This window comes from Chiroxiphia lanceolata, chromosome 20, assembly GCF_009829145.1.
Source record: "Chiroxiphia lanceolata isolate bChiLan1 chromosome 20, bChiLan1.pri, whole genome shotgun sequence".
Taxonomy (NCBI): domain Eukaryota; kingdom Metazoa; phylum Chordata; class Aves; order Passeriformes; family Pipridae; genus Chiroxiphia; species Chiroxiphia lanceolata.
In genome coordinates, this window is record NC_045656.1 from 6,048,873 (window position 1) to 6,064,830 (window position 15,958).

At 40.6% G+C, this 15,958-nt stretch overlaps 1 protein-coding gene and 1 non-coding gene across 2 annotated transcripts in view; both read left to right on the forward strand.

The window, feature by feature from the left end:
* Nucleotides 1–2,283: 2,283 nt before the first annotated feature.
* Nucleotides 2,284–2,354, forward strand: TRNAG-GCC. Its single transcript has one exon. It is a non-coding gene; the product is annotated as a tRNA-Gly (tRNA).
* Nucleotides 2,355–2,442: 88 nt separating this feature from the next.
* The window catches only part of CRCP (CGRP receptor component), a 75,715-nt gene continuing 62,199 nt past the window's right edge, over nucleotides 2,443–15,958 (forward strand). Inside the window, exons 1-4 of the mRNA XM_032707525.1 lie at nucleotides 2,443–2,565; nucleotides 6,053–6,089; nucleotides 8,438–8,536; nucleotides 11,709–11,803. Of these exons, the coding sequence (XP_032563416.1) occupies nucleotides 2,558–2,565; nucleotides 6,053–6,089; nucleotides 8,438–8,536; nucleotides 11,709–11,803 (239 nt within the window). The 5' untranslated portion in view covers nucleotides 2,443–2,557. The remainder of the gene's footprint in view (nucleotides 2,566–6,052; nucleotides 6,090–8,437; nucleotides 8,537–11,708; nucleotides 11,804–15,958) is intronic.

Below are 15,958 nucleotides of genomic sequence, written 5' to 3' on the forward strand. Positions count from 1 at the left end.
AATCAGTCACAGCCTTACTATTTCCTTTTGTTTTGTTGGAAGAGTGCAATGCTCCGAAGGAGCTTTAGTGGTTCTAGAAATACACTTTTCACAATAGGACTGGTTTTCATAACTGAGTCCAGGGAAGAAAAAGGATGGCTTCTTTAAAAACATCCTTTTTTAGCTGTCATTTTGGTTTAGAAAAAGAAAATAGCTCTATGGGCTGAAAGTGCTGGTCAAACGCACTGTCAGCTCGGCTGATGTGAAGCCGTGCTGACATTTTTTGTTAAAAAACCCCCCAACTTTGTTTAATGAATTTTGAATGTAAAAGGAAAAAAAAAAGACACTATAGGGTGATCAGCGAAATGCTGAATACAGTAAACATCTTTCATGACAAAGAATACAAATACCCTGCAGATCTGCTTTCAATAGCAAGTCCTAGGCCCCCTGCTTTCAATAGTTAATACCGAGGCCCCTCTCTCCCCAAGCCTTAGTGGTAACAATCACAAGCCAATGCTTAAAATGTTGACATGCTAAGCACATTTAGAAAAACCTATGTCTGCATTCCCTATGGATGGTGTAGCATAACTGTCTAACACCTAAAGAGCAGCAATTAAAACCAGTGAACTGGCCTAATCACCTCACCTCCTGAACAGTTGTAAGGGTAATGAGCTCTCTTAGATATTCCCCTTCTCCATGGCATGATGTCAGTGGACCAGTAGCTGACCTGCACATGCATTTACACCCTAACAGGCTATATGTGTCCATTGGAAAATATTTAGAAATAAATCTCTATTAGAAAAAGAATTGAGAGCTGTTGAGAGAGGCATTTGTATCGTGCCCGTTCATTCCCAGCTGCATCATCATCACGGATTGTAAAAAGCATCATAGCTTGAAAAAGTGTATCAGCAAAGGTCTTGGGGGAAACTTTTGGAGAAGCAGTGGAAATAAAGATGATAAGTTGGTGCTGGGGGAGAGATATAAAGAGTTGCAAAGGAGAAATGAAATTAATATGCTGAAGATTCTGAACCCTTATCTGAAGAGAGTGATGAGAGGCAGGCAAGGATTAGTAGATTTGTGGAACAAAACTGAAATACCGTGTTTTCACATGAAAGCTGACATCTCTTTTTTCCTTCCCCCTAGCCTGGCTGGGAGCTGGTGTACAGGCAGTTTCATGTGCAGGGTTGGAAACATGGCAGAGAAGTTACAGAGTGTTTGCTGTGCCAGTTTTGGCCAACTTACAAGGCCAGTTAATCCTGACATGAAAAAGGGCAGCATCCATTGCATCCTGTCCACTGAGTCAGACCAACAGCTCTCAGTCTGCATTTGGAGACCTTTCTCCTGGCTCTTTTTCCACAGGACTCCACAATAAGTGATTCTGGAGGATAAATGAATTTCTATCTGTATTACAATCTCTGTGTGATGGGCTTTACTTGTCCACTGAAACTTTTTGGCAGAGGTTTCAACTGAAAAGGGCTGAAAAACCTTTGCAGGTGGCTTTTAAACTTTGCCCAGCACTTCTGTATCTGGTGGTGAAGGTTCCTGGAGAGCTGGGAGCTGCCACGGCTGTCCTGGCACTGAGGACTGTTCCTAAAGCACTGCAGTTTGCCCACATTATTCAGATTTGATTTAGGATTTACAAAACCCCAAGGAGAAGAAAAGTCCTAAAAGTGGGAGTGGTTTGATTCTGGAGAGAAAAGCAGCTGGTGGATTTTGTGTTGGCATTGCAAGAGAGACTTTGGGAGCACAGGTCAAACCCATTTGGTTCCCTAAATGGCTCTTAAATCCCTGCTGCAAAGAACTACGTGTATCTGTATGTGACTCTTTAAGGAGTTAGTGGTGTTGTATCTGCATATAAACTTTTGCCTGAGAGGTAATGTCAGAATTAAGGAATTAATGTTTCACGGGCTCTCAGTCTCTGAGCCAGACGATTTCCTTGCTGTCGCCAATGGGATTTTCAGCTATTTGCGCTCAGTGAAGTGTCTTCAGGTTTACTGAGAATGAAAAGGGCTCTTGCAACATTTAATAGCACATAGATCAAATGAGAAAGCATCACCTGGAAAAGACACACGGCGCTGACGAGCCGACGGGTGCTTTGAAAGACAATAGGAGTATTACACAACTACTTCAGCCTCGCAGCACATGGCTAGAGATGAGATTTGGAAGGACCTTCGCGGCACTGCTTTGACTGTGTCATGTTTAATAGCGGCTAATTGTCGATCTGGGTGAATTTTCAGGGCAATTTTAACTTCTTTTTCTAGAGTACGTACAAAGGGAGAGGCGGAAGGAAGTTTTCCATCGCCGGCATTGGTGGTTCAGTGGTAGAATTCTCGCCTGCCACGCGGGAGGCCCGGGTTCGATTCCCGGCCAATGCAGTCGCTCTTTTGCCTTTCCCCCCCCCCCCCCCCCCCTCCTTATTTCTCCTTCCCTTTCCGCTTCCGTCGCGGCCGCCAAATCCTTCTTCGGCTCAGCTCAGCCTCCCCCTTTGCCCCGCTCTTCCCCCTCCGTCTCCCGCCGGGCTGCGGGTGCCCGAGCGGAGCGGGAGGAGCCTCAGGGAGGCCGCGGCGGGGCGGACAAGATGGAGGTGTAAGGAACGGGGAGGAACCGGGGACACGGGCTGCTGTGGGGACAGCGGGGGCTGCGGGGCCGGGGCTAAATCTGTGTGGGTGTGGGGGTACATCCATGTGGGCCTGTGAGGTGTCTGTGTGTGAGGGGTACATCCATGTGGGCCTGTGAGGTGTCTGTGTGTGAGGGGTACATCCATATGAGCCTGTGAGGTGTCTGTGTGTGGGGGGTACATCCGCGTGGGCCTGTGGGGACAGTAGGTGTATGAGGGGGATACTGGGCCTTTAGCCCCCCCAGCAGCGGGTTCAGGCGTTCTGGTAAGAAACGGAGGGGTTTTATTTGCTTTAACAGTCCTGCTTGGAGCAGCTGTTTGGGCCAATCTCGCTCTGGCCCCATCTCCCCGCCCGCCTGTTCCCTCTGTGCCCCGGAGGAGGTGGAACGGGAATCCTCTGGCGGCTTCTGGGAGTTATTCCCGGCAGCATCGGGAGGGTGACTCTGTGTAGGAGCTGGACATGCCGGAGAAGGAGAAATCCTGGAGTCTGTGCCAACAATTGCAAACGCAAGAGAATTGTGGCCGATATTTCAGGGCACTTACACCAGGCAGCGTGTTCTGCCTTCCTGCGCTGACAGCGCTGCGTGTTTGCGTTTTGGGAGTGTAACCTGGGCACAAAACAATAGGATTTGACTAATTTTGAAGCTTAGAAACTCCCGAGTTCTGTGGAGCTCCTTAAACTTCGTGTTTATTTATATATACCTGCTGCTGGTCTCTTAAGAATGGGGGCATGGGGGGTGCAAGTCCCATGGGATGTATCAGCATCCCCCCAAATCAGCTGAACTACTCTGGTCATGTAATCCATGGATGCTTTATTATTATTAAATCTTCTATATTATAATTATTAGATCTTCCAGACATAAAATTCCAAAGTAGATAAGAAACATCTGTTGAAAGAGGGGTTTGCATGACATAAATCTCAACACGAGTGGCAGCCTGCAGGGAAATGAGCTGATCCTCCTGTTGTACACTGAGAAAGGTGCTTTTGATACCAGTAATAGTAAATCTGTGATGCTTCTTATACATCCACTTGGTTTTATTACCTTGAGTAGCCCAGTATATTTTAGTGATGCTGCCTCTTTTAGTACTAAAGAGGAGGTGCCTCAGAGGTAGAAGATGTGGGGGCTGAAATCCGGAGCTGTTGGTGAACCTTCCTTTAGTTGGAGTGGAACAATTTAGTCCATTTTGCACTCAAATTACTGTAGGAATTTAATCTTCCTCGTCTTTTACCTCCTGCTTGATGGCTTTCGTAGAGGGAAGTTTTGCAACTAGGAAAACTGCTCCAGGATTTACCCTGCCAGAACTATCTGTTATTAGAGAAAAGAACTCTCCAGAAAACATTGCTTTTTAAATATGCACCGTATTTGAAGCAGTAGACTTAAAAAGGTGAAGTGTCAGTGATATTTGTAGAGTTGTGATGCCATATACTACGGTATTTTTTGATATATGCAGCAGGCCTCAAGAATATCTTGGTTTGGACTAAAATTTGGGCAAATATTACCTATTGAAAGATTCTGTAAAGTGTTTATGCTTCTGGCATTACTATGAAAATTCTTTTCCTTTCTGCTTAAGTCTTAATCTCATAAAAATTAAGCACACCGTTCAGTTGACTGCTGAAAATATACGTTAGAATTCATTATTTAGAGTTCATTATGTAGAATTTCTTGTTTCCTGAATGTAAAATTGATAATTGTTTCATGAGAGCGAGGGCCGAAGAAAATTTTGTTTCTACTTTATAAGTTCTGCAAAAGTTCATCAGTTCATAATTTTGGTATTTCAGCACAACAGAAATTGTGCTGAAACACTACAATATTCATTGTATTTTCCTTCTCCATGCTCTTGACTTATAAAGAAATAAGGTGTGTAATGTGAATTATTTTTTCCCGTCGGTCTTTATTCAAATAAAACTGGAGGCCTTTTTTTTTGTTGAGGGTTTGAGACTGGCTCGTTGGCTTGTTGGAAGGGAAAAAAAATAAGTATTTTTCTGAATGACAAAAGTGGGTTGGAATGAAGAAAAGGAAGCAGTTGTCTTAAATAATTTCGCCTCAGCTTGATTCCACGGGCTCATTTGCATAGCGGTGTATTGACTCCATATGACCCTTTCACTCACTCAGCTGAACAATTCCATATGTAATTCTCCTGTAGCATTATTCTCTCTAGCAAAGAATGTCTTTTGATCCGTGGGGATTTCTGTAGCCGTGGCCTGAATGCAAACATTCTGTAAGAATTGCATTTACCTAACAACCGCAGCTGTATGGTTTGTAAAACATGAATGAAAGCTAATGCGTGCCTGAGCTCACTTGCTGAAGTTTCACTCCAGTCAGCAAATGGAAGTTGAAGTTCATCTCAGCGTATTTTAGAAGGTCCTTTTCATTTAAAAACAATGATAGAACCTGTGGAAGTTTGTGGACTCATTTAACTCGTTTGAAAGTGATGAACGTGACAGTTCTATTCAGACAGTCCACGGTGCTTAACAACACATTGTACCTTTTTTGTTTTTTTCTTTTTTTTTTTTTTTTTTTTTTTCTCCATAAGCTGCTGCACAGACCTGAGAAAGGCCTTTTTTTCCTTTTGTATGGAAACTTTCTGTTGTTGTGGCTACTGACTGCTCAGCAGAACGTGTTGTTCAGGGAATATAGGATGTCCCCCGTCAGTTTTTCCTCCCTTTTTCAGTTTAAAAATATAAAATTACAGTATCCAGTAGTAACAGAGGCCTGGTTAGTCTAAATATGTGCTTGGCTCTGCAGTCACCCTGCCAGTGGTGGATAAGGATTCTTGCTTAATTGGGCCTGAATTAGTGGGGAAGTGTTTGGTTGCTGGAAAATGGGAAACTTGCCCTCCTGTTAAAGAATTAGGCCCATAAAAATGCAAAAAATAAAGAGGAAATGCAGTAAGTTTTTTTTACTCTGTAAAAAAATTGACTGATAAAGTAATTCACCCGTGTAAATTAGTGCCCTATCTATGTCTATACACACACATATGTACAATATACTAAAATACTCATTGTATTTTCTTTCTCCATGCTCTTGACTTATAAAGAAATAGTATGTGTAATCTGAATTATTTTTCCCATCAGTCTTTATTGAAATAAAACTAGAGGCCTGTTTTATAAGGAAGAGGCAAAGCAATTTGATTTTAGTGTGTGAAATTGGGTGACTGAATAAAATGGGGTGGCTGAGTAAAAAGAGTGCGTTGTACAAGGGTATTGTGATTTATGGGGCAAATTGTGCAAGATATGTTCTATATTTATGTCATAATTCTACTAACAGCGTGGAAAAATAAGGTGGCAACAACTTGGTGATGTAGAATCACCAAAAATAGATTTCTTGGGGTTTTCTTTTCTTAAAAAAACTTAAAATAGTGTCTATTCTTTAAGAGTCTGCGGGACTCAGCAAAGGAAAACTTTAAACAGTTTCATTTGCAACCTAATTAATTGGTTTTCATCTTTCCTTTTAGAAAAGATGCAAATGCTGCCTTGCTGAGTAACTTTGAGGTAAGTTTATCTGCATCCTGGTTTTAAACCAGCAGTTTAAAGCTGTCATCAGTCCCTTGTGTAATCTTTGGAAGCTGAAAATTGGCAGTGGCAATCAGCAGGACCTGTATGTGATTTACACCCCCCTGCATTTGATTTGTTTTTAAGAAAACAAGCTTTTTAAAGAAGATTTGGAGGTGGTTATGCTAGTAATGGATACTGCATTATTATCTGTTTGGTCCCGGAATTCTTCCAGAAAGTTTATAAACATTTTTCAGCTGCTGGAGTCAGTGTTTCCTATTTAACTTAATTGCTGTGATGTGCAGTCTCATCTAAGAACCTGTAACTTATCAATGCAGAGTTGTATTAAAATCAGAGCTACTGGAAATGTGGTTTTACACCCTTGAATGGTTGACAGAATTTTTTTTAAAGCTGGTCTGAGATCTGTTACTGAGGATAAACACTCCTAGAAACCAGTGATGTACCTTAGCCTGGAGTCACAAGGAGGCTGCAGTGCCCTGTCAGAGCAAACAGTGAATATTGGCATTCATATAACAAAAAATAATCTTGTTCAGAACTTATCTACAGCAGAAAATAATTCTCCTCTCTCCTCAGTAAAGGTTTTTTTAGTGAGGTGGAAAGAAATGTCGTGGCCTTGTTGGTTTAACTTCAGCCAGGTAATGCAAAGATTTCAGTGCTTGTTTATTAATGTAATTTTTGGAACAGTTTTAATAACCCAAGTGCTTTGTTTATATTATTTTATTGCTGAAGCTGTTTTTTATTGCACAGCTGTTTCATTCTGTTCTGAAATAAATCTTGTAGTGTTTTATCCTGAGCTGCATCTGCCTGTGAACAGCAGAGCAACCATCTGGTGACTTAGAAGGGCTTTAATGAGGTACTTGGAAAGAACTCTTTTGCCAAAGAAATAGATGATACTATGTCAGCCAAACTAATATTAAGTGTCTGTCTGTTAAAACATACTATTGCAGTAAATAAAATAGCAAGTATGGCTTTCCAGTGCTCTTCAAAGTACTGATTCCCTTAAAACTACCAACACCTTTGCACTGGCTCCTCTTTCCAGTTGCAATTTGACTGGCACAGCCAGCATTCTCCAAATTGAGGTGATACTTTGCACAGAAAGTGGTGTTTGACAGGAGCATTCAGGACTGACAGGTATTTTCCATGCCTACAGTTCTTCTGCGAGTTTGGAGTTGTCATTTGTGTTCTGTTGCCACTTGGCTGCATTTCTTCAGATCCTTGTTGGGTAAAAGTTCACAGCTCGAGTTTTGGATTTCAGGTCAGGATTGACAGGGGTTCCTTTTTCATAATTGCTGGATTTATAGCTGATTGTGTTCATATTTCTCACTGTCTAGAAATGCTTTTTTCTTATTCCTGTGGCCCTGTCAGTTTGGAATGCCATTGGATCTGGATCTTGAATTAAGCTGGTTAAAAATGAGAGGATAAACAGTAAGACATGGTGCTTTGCTGTGGGTGTTGACTCTGGATATACTGTAAAACCAGAAGCAAAACATCTGAAGAAATATCATTCTAGTGTGGTTTAATACAGGAATAAAACAGTAATGGTGATGCTGTCTGCATGTTTTGCTGCATGTCTAGGGATGATGAATCTCCCTCCTACACTGATATTCATTGCATCATAAATGTGAAGACAGCTTCATTACATGCTTTTCAAGAATGTCTGCTTGCATTACCTCGTGATGAAAGCTAATTTAATCCTTGTGGTTTAACATACCACAACACCACGCTGGTCACTGTAACCTTTATGAATAACTCCACTGGAATTTATGATGGGATCGTTAACCTCGGGAGCATCTGTAGGTCAAGCCTTGAGTTAGTGGGTTCCTGGCAGTGTGACAGGTGTAGAGTTTACTTTTATTTTGCAGACAATGGAAAAATGCCTCTCTGGGAGAAAGGACATGTATCCAGCTTAATGTTGTAGGTACATCTGTCATAACAAATCCAGTAGAGCCAGAAACTGCTGCGAGATGTTGCTCCAAGCATCACTCGTGTAAATGGGAGCTCGGTGCCAGCACAGCAGGGCATGACCCAGCTCTGTTCAGGACAGGAGATAAACAAGTCACATTCCTCCTGGCAGCTTCTCCTGTGGGGCTCTTGGGTGACATTGAACAAGTGTTGAAAGTCTGTTTAAAATAGTCACAGTTATTAAAAAACCATTTACATACCTACTCATTGCTCTGGGGCCAAGACATTTGCCACCAAAACAGCCACGGGTTTTTTTGCTGTTTGGTTGATGGGATTTTTTGTTGATCACTTATGTTTTCCTGTTATAATATTTTTAGGTAAAATACTCTCAAGTGGTCTAGAACACTTTATTTTTTTCCCCTCAGGTGTTCCAGTTACTCACTGATCTCAAGCAGCAGCGCAAAGAGAGTGGGAAAAACAAGCAGAGCTCTGGCCAGCAGAATCTGAACACAATCATGTATGAGGTGAGTAGCACTGTCAAAGTCCTTTGAAAATTAGCCCAAGCTGGAGAAATTTGCATCCTTAGGTCTGCATATTAATAATTCAGTATCAAATCTCCCCTATTAAGAAGCACAGTAGAATATTTGATTTGCCACTGGTCTGTGATCAGTTTGTTCAGGTTGCAGGGTAACTGTGCTCTCAGGGCAGAGGCATGCAGCTCTTGTTATTAAAATCTATCACAAAAAGAATTTTAAAACCCCCCTGGTTCTGAACTCTTTAGTTTTATGTGTTTTGTTTTTTTTTTTAATTCCAAATATTCTATCTTTTTAATACACGGGGCAGAACTTGCAGTCGTCTAAGGAATTGATATCATGTGATCAGTGATTTCAAAACTGATCAGACAGATCACATATGGCATTTTTTTATTAACAGAATGAAACTAATCATTTCCTACTAAAATAGATTATTTTAAATTCTGTTTTTTGGTCCAAAGAAAAGCAAAATCACGTGTACAGGCAACATCAGCTGGACGCCAGGTTGGTAATAAACGTTTCATCTCCTGCTAGGAAAGAGCTCCTCAAACCATATAATACAAATATTAACATTTTAAATATCTCAAATTAGCAACTTGGTGTGGATCTGCAGTGTGACCCTTTGTGTCTGTGCTGGAGAACTGCATGAGCAGCCCCGTGATGGACAGTGAGCTGAAAGCACTTTGCCCTGCTTGCATGAGTAATTCTGTTGAGCACTGAAACTGCTCATGTGAATAAGATTTGGCCTAGGCTCTGGTTTTGTTTTAGTTCTGGCTTTGTTTGAAAAGGTATAGAGTTTGTAATTCCCAAGCCTCGTGTTCAACAAAATAGTGGCTTAGAAAAAAATCTAAATTAAACCTTCATGGAGACTGACAGTCTCTCCCTGTGCCTCTCTGAAACAGCTGAGAAAGATCCTGTAAGTAAATTTTATCAGGATGCACCTTAAAGCTTTAATTACCTTGTTATATTTCTGTATGTTAAATACCCATAGGATGCTTGGTTTTGTGCATGGTGTAAACTCTGTCTATTTTATTTATATTTGCCTGAAAGGAACCCAGAATTTGATCTTACAGGATTGTCTATCCTTGCTGAGTGTGTCTTCACAAGCTCTGTGCAGTCTTGTATCCATTGGTACTGAAATAACCAGATGAAAGGAACTTTGTTTTGCTGAATATTTGTCATTTTCCTGATTTGAAATTACCAAGAAACAACTAAACTGGAAAAGAAGTTACTCCTATTAAATAATTCTGTTACATGACAATGTGATGGTTTCATTCCAGTTGTCACTGGTGAATAACAACTTCATTTCATCTGAAAAGGTCAGACAGGGCTCACAGAAAGGAGGTTTATCCAGCACCTTATTATGCTTTTAAATGTATTTCTCAGCAGTCCAGGGAAACTGGTCCTGAAATTTATGTTTCATCAGCTCTCTCTCTGTTAAACAGGATGAATTATCATGTGCTGTTGAAGCCTGTTTTCCTTACCAAGCATTTTTAAATGAGAGCAGATTTTAATGGAAATACACTGAACATACATTTACATATTTTCTTGTAGCTCATTTTCTCCGGTGTCTGTTGTTTTCTGCTCTGTGAACACAATTCAGCTTTTTTGGCTTCTGACTTTGCAAATATAAATATTCAGCTTAAAGATTTTCTGACAAAGAAACTCAGAGTATTATGGGGGTATTATTATTATTATTATTATTGATAATCTGTGCATGGGATATCCTACCACACACGTCTGCATTTGCAGTGCATTAAATGCATCATGAGTCAGTTGTGTTGATATTTTAAGCTTTAAGTGCTGTGCAGTATCAGCAGGTGAAGATTTTCTTCCTAAATTCCAAACAAGCATTGCCAGTGCTCTTTGAAACCCTTCAGCTGCTGATTCACACAGTCCAGGAAGGATTTCCTTGACTTTTCTATTGATGCTTATTATTTCCAACTCTTCATTTTGGGGTCTAATTCAAGCAACAGTAAATACTAAAGAAAACTCTGAGCTACTTCCAGTGAAAAGTCAGCTGTGAACTGGAATTTGTGTGGGGGTTTTTTATCAACAAATTGTTTGTTTTTTTTTTACTCAGGTCAAATTACATTGTGTCTTGTCCATCTGTTAGGTATTGTGTTGTTTTAAATAAAGCAAACTAATGTAACATCTGCAAAAGTTAGCTGAGGTTAGTGGGTGTTACATGCAAAAAAATGGAGCAAAGATAAACTGTTTCAAGTCAGATAAACATTTCTAATAGTACAGTGTCCTTTCAGATTTCGTGGCAACCCACCTAATCTGCTTCTGTGAACTTCAAGAAAGCCAAATATGCAGATAAAGGATGAAAACAACCATAGATTAGAGGGTTTAAGGAGTGATTTATGGGTTGGCAGTGAGAGTATCCCTGGCACTGAGCACAGGAAGACTTGGCAGAAGGTAATGTGGGTTTAAGGATGAATAGGAATTCAACTTTCCTAAGTGCTTTTAAAAACAAAAACAAAACAATTAAAAAAAAAATAAACACCACAGTAAACCCCCAAGCCTCCTATCTTGGTTCTTTTTAAGATAACTGTGGATCTGTAAATATTTATTGGTTTGAAAAGGAAGAGTAAATGAGTGATACTATCCAGCACAGCTGTGTGTCTTGATCACAGTGTTACCATCACCTGAGATTGTTTCAGACCAAGGGAGCAAATGTCTCTTCACAAAACAGCAGGTGGGTTTTTAGTAGACAGAGCTAAAACTCCCTCCTTTGCTGTGCCCTTTAACGTGCAGCTTTGGGCTCTGGACAGGTCAGATAATGTTGGTCCAGAGCCACAGAGGGAATAGTCACAGCTGTATTTCTCACCTGGGTGTGTGGGGAGCTGGCTGGGTTGGGGCTTTGTGGATAAGTATTAATGTAGTTTTCAAGTACATGGAGTTGTAGTTAGATAAGATTTCTTATTCCCTCAGAAAATTTCAGTATATTCTTCTTGGAGACAGAATAATATGAGTGACCTGTCTCATCTATGACAGCACTTCCATATGTTAAAAAAAAGTAGAAAGCCAAACCCCAAAACCTGAGTTGACTTTCCCAGTTTTTCTGAGTAGGCTCTTCGAGATCTGCTTGTTTCATACACAACTGGTAAAGCAAATAGTAACTGTGCAATGAAATGTTCTTTCTTTCTGTCCTTTGCAGACACTGAAGTACATTTCAAAAACACCCTGTAGGTACCAGAGCCCCGAGACTGTGAGAGAATTCCTCATTGCAATGAAAGGCCATAAGCTGACCAAGTAAGTACAGATGTGCCTTTGAACAGAAGTATAAACTCATGGCAGTGTAGAAAAACTGATGCCATGTGCAGTGTGATAATCTGTCTGGTTTTAATGCATGTGTTTTCTGCCATTGTTTAAATACTCAGCCAAACATCTTTTCCTTCAATCATTAATACCTTCATGAACGAGGATTTCCTTCATGGACTTGTGTTCATCAATGTATTTCTCAAACAGATTCTTGTCAGTATATTGATTTCAGAATGGTTTCACATGGTCCAAGCACAAAGAGCTCATAGAGTGTTTTCTGTGGAAGAAGTTGGAATTTGTAAAAGGGTTTTGAACGTAGTAACAGAACTGCAAAAAAAATCCCCCCCAACTCATCCTTGGTTTGTTATTATCTTATTTTTATGAATGTCCTTGAGCAAAAATGTATTCATTTCTAAAAGGCAAAAAAAGAGCAATAAGCAAATAAATTCCTGGGAAGGAAGAAGTAAATAAAAGTATAGAAGTATGGGAAAAAACATTACTCTTAATTTTTATATGAATCTGTGAACCCCAACTGCTGCAGATCATCTCTCAGGGTTGGGCTCTCTCCTTGAGTTTAGGAAAGTAAGATGTTTGTCTTTTCTTTATGTGCTGTTGGTCCACTCATATTTATATAACATTTATATTTATATACATTTCAGTTACCAAAATATTATGTCATTCAACCTTCCACCTTCCCTCTGCAGTTTCTAATGAGGCTGAATATACAGTTCATTCTTATTTGGGGAATTTCTGCATAGAAAAAGAAAAGATTTCCTTCACAGTTACAAGGAGACTCAAAGGGCATTTTCCCTCTTTGGCAGTGGTGTGAATCCTCTTGAACCTCTGTGCAGAGTGGGAGTGAAGCCTGTTGTAAACAGTCAGACCCAAAGGAATGGAACCACTTGGCCACTTGCTCAGAGAGCTCCAATGGCTCATCTGATTTTTAAAGCAGAAAGAACTCATATTTAGCTGCTTCTAAATGACTCCTCCTTCACTTCAAAGGGGTGGTTTGTGGTTTATGCTGTGTAGACACTGATGGCATTTTTATTCCCTGCTGGAAGGACTCCCAAGGAGTTTGTCCCCTGGGAAAGAGGCTTTTATTAATTTGGTTGTATCACAAAAACAAATGTACAGTGAGAGCATCTGGAGGGTGCAGTGCTACAGGGCAAGTTTTTTACCCTGTCCAAAGCAGAGGGAGTTGAGTAGAAAGCAGATTGTCAGCTATTTTGTTGACTTTCAGTGCCCCCTCTCTACAAACAATCCAGGATATCAGCAGCTCTGGGGCTGCTGGAATTGCAGACATAGGGGTGCTGGTACTTGGAAGCTTTGTCATGGATATTGGAACTGGGCTTGTAGAGCTTGCTTTGGTAGAACTAAAGTTGCCAGGTCAGTATGTCAGTGTTTAGTCCTCATTTTATATAGCAGGATACTAATTTGTGTAGTGGGGAAGGTGTCCTAATTGTTTTCTGACACAGAGGTATTGAAGCATGGAGAAAATACTCTATTATAAAAATACTGCTTACTGTAAAAACCTGGTGGTATGGCAGTGAAAGTGTCTTAAAACTGGGAACAAACTATTTCTTGAGTAAATAGTGAGCATCCTTCACTTCTGGTAATGTGAAACAGTCCTGTTTGAAGTGAAATAGGCTGGTTCTGTCTGTACAGGGCAGCAGTTCAGGAAGGCACCAGCAGAACAATCTATCACAGTAAAAAAGCAACAGGAGTCAGAAAGGCAGAGTAGGATTTTTCAGAGAAAAAGTAACTGAAGTAACTAGAAGTCAAAGGGTTTATTTTTATTGAAAGCTCATTTTTAAACTTCTTTCAGTTAGAATTTGACCAGAACCTCAGGGTTAACTCTTGCAAAAAGTCAGGAGAGCTCTGTTACCACATTAGATACCTTGACTGCAGCTGCTCCCCTGCATGGGATCTGCAAGACTGGAGTCTTAAATTATTTGAGTCATAACACAGAAACTTCTAACTACAAAATGTGTCCCATAGTGCTGAGATATTTTGTAGAAGATCTACCCAAACATTCACCTTCCCACTCCTGCTCATTCAGTGAGCTGGAATGCAGCACTGCTGCAAAGGTTGAAATAGTTACAAGCTTTAAATGAGATTTTTGACTATTTAATTTTTTTATGGATGCTAGGAGGTGCCTTTGTGTTTAGGTATCATCCTCTCTGTTCTTTCTCTCTGAATCAGTCTGTAAGCTAAGCAAGAGGATTATTCCCAAGTCATTTCCTTGTGCATAATGGCAGAAGGATGAGAGTGAAGAGCCAACCACTATTTTATGTGGCAAATTTACTCTGTTTATGGCTTATCAGAACTCATACTGGGTGGTGATACCTTAGTTTTGTGAGCATCCTGTACAACTTCTGCTCTGTTAATATCTTTGTCATCTGGTCAAGAACTTGCCAACTCTGCATTTGCCATGTACTTCACAAAATAAGGAACAGAATTGTTTAGTGTGATCCTGACACTTTTTTCCATCTTCTAATCTTTTCCATTCAGACACTTCAGTTTAGAAGTGTCAGAGCCCATCTGGCAGCCTCTTCACACCAAAACACAGAAAGCATATGGTGTGCAATTACTATATAATGCACTTTGTGTTCAAACCACCCAAAATAGTAATGCCTCCAAGGAAATTTTGAACTACCCTTTGGTTCATAACCAAGGTCATTTCAACACTTGCTCTCTTGTTGAATAAATGAAAAAACTAAAGGCTTTGATCACTTCCATTCCGTGGGATGGAGGTGGTGTTTGTATAAAAGACTTCACTAGGGATTTCATTCCAGCTATCTGGTGGAGAGCTTTCTTCCCTCTGAGAGGAAAGAACCTGCAGTGTTTGCTCCCCAGGACCTTCCTTGCATGATCTCTGTGATGACCTTTCCTCCCACGAAGAATAATAATGAATTCCAGAATCTGTCTTTGCTGCTCCCTTTCTGGGTAAGGCACTCCAAGATGGGCTCTCTCCCTTAATCTCTTAGCTGGTCAAACGCTGTCTGTGCTGGTAACAGCTCTCTGAAGGTACCTGATTTGATTTAAGATATAGATATATGTGTTAGTTGGTGTCTGTCCTCAGACAAATCAATCTGGTTAAAGGGCATGTCTGGCTAGAAACACCCCATCATCTCAGGCTGCTTGCTCTGCTTTAAATTCCTCTGCCTCTAATCAAGGAGGAAACAATTAAACGGTGTCTTCGAGCTCATAATTAGGCTCAGAAACTTCTTTTCTAATACAAGGACTTTGAAGGTAAGAGAGGGATTTGCAGCCTTACCTAAAAACCCCCTGGATGAGCTGCTTCCCCTGCTCAGCGTGTGATTACAGCGCTCGGCACTAGGCTGTGCTCGTGGATGGGAGGAGAATTCCCGGGGAGGGAAGGGACGCCAGACACCATCCGGAGAAACAGCAGCGATTGAGGCACAACGGAGCTTTTAATCAAGGGAATTCTTATTTTTCCAGCCCTCCTTCCCCAGGCCTGCAGGACCAACCATGCAGGAGGCATGCCAGGAGAGAGCTGATAGCACTGTGCTGGCAAATGTGCAGCTCCTGTAAAATCACCTCGAGTCATCAGTTACTGCTGATATTTGCTACTCAAAATACCAGGTTAACAGACCAGCATCCGTTTTCTGATGGATTTTTCTCGTTAGTGTTACAGGCAGAAAAAAAAAAAAAAAAACCAAAAAAAAAACACCTAAAAGGTGAATTTTAAATGTAAATACTAACGTGTGCAAGCAAACCTTTCAGAGTCATTTCAGAGAGCTGCCTTGCTAAATGGAGCAAATTCAAAGGCATCTAAACATATATTTTCACTCATATAGTAAGGTTTGGTAAAGCACAGTTTTCTCCACAGTTTTTTATCTGTTTCATCAGTTATTTTGGTAAAATTAAAACTGTAGAACTGATTTTTTTTTTTTTTTAAATGAAAACCTCTGAACTGACAGTGAATTTTATTATTACCTTGTTGAGGCCTCAAGCTTTGGCTAACACTGCAGTACAGTAAGCCATGTTGTACTTGGAAATACAGTATGCCACTAGCAGCTAATTTTCCAGTTTTTCTCCCTGGAATGGCTTCATATTTTGTAAGGTAGGGGGAGTGGAGTTGCATGAAAAGAACATTTATTAAGCTTGAGCTCTGTAATTATG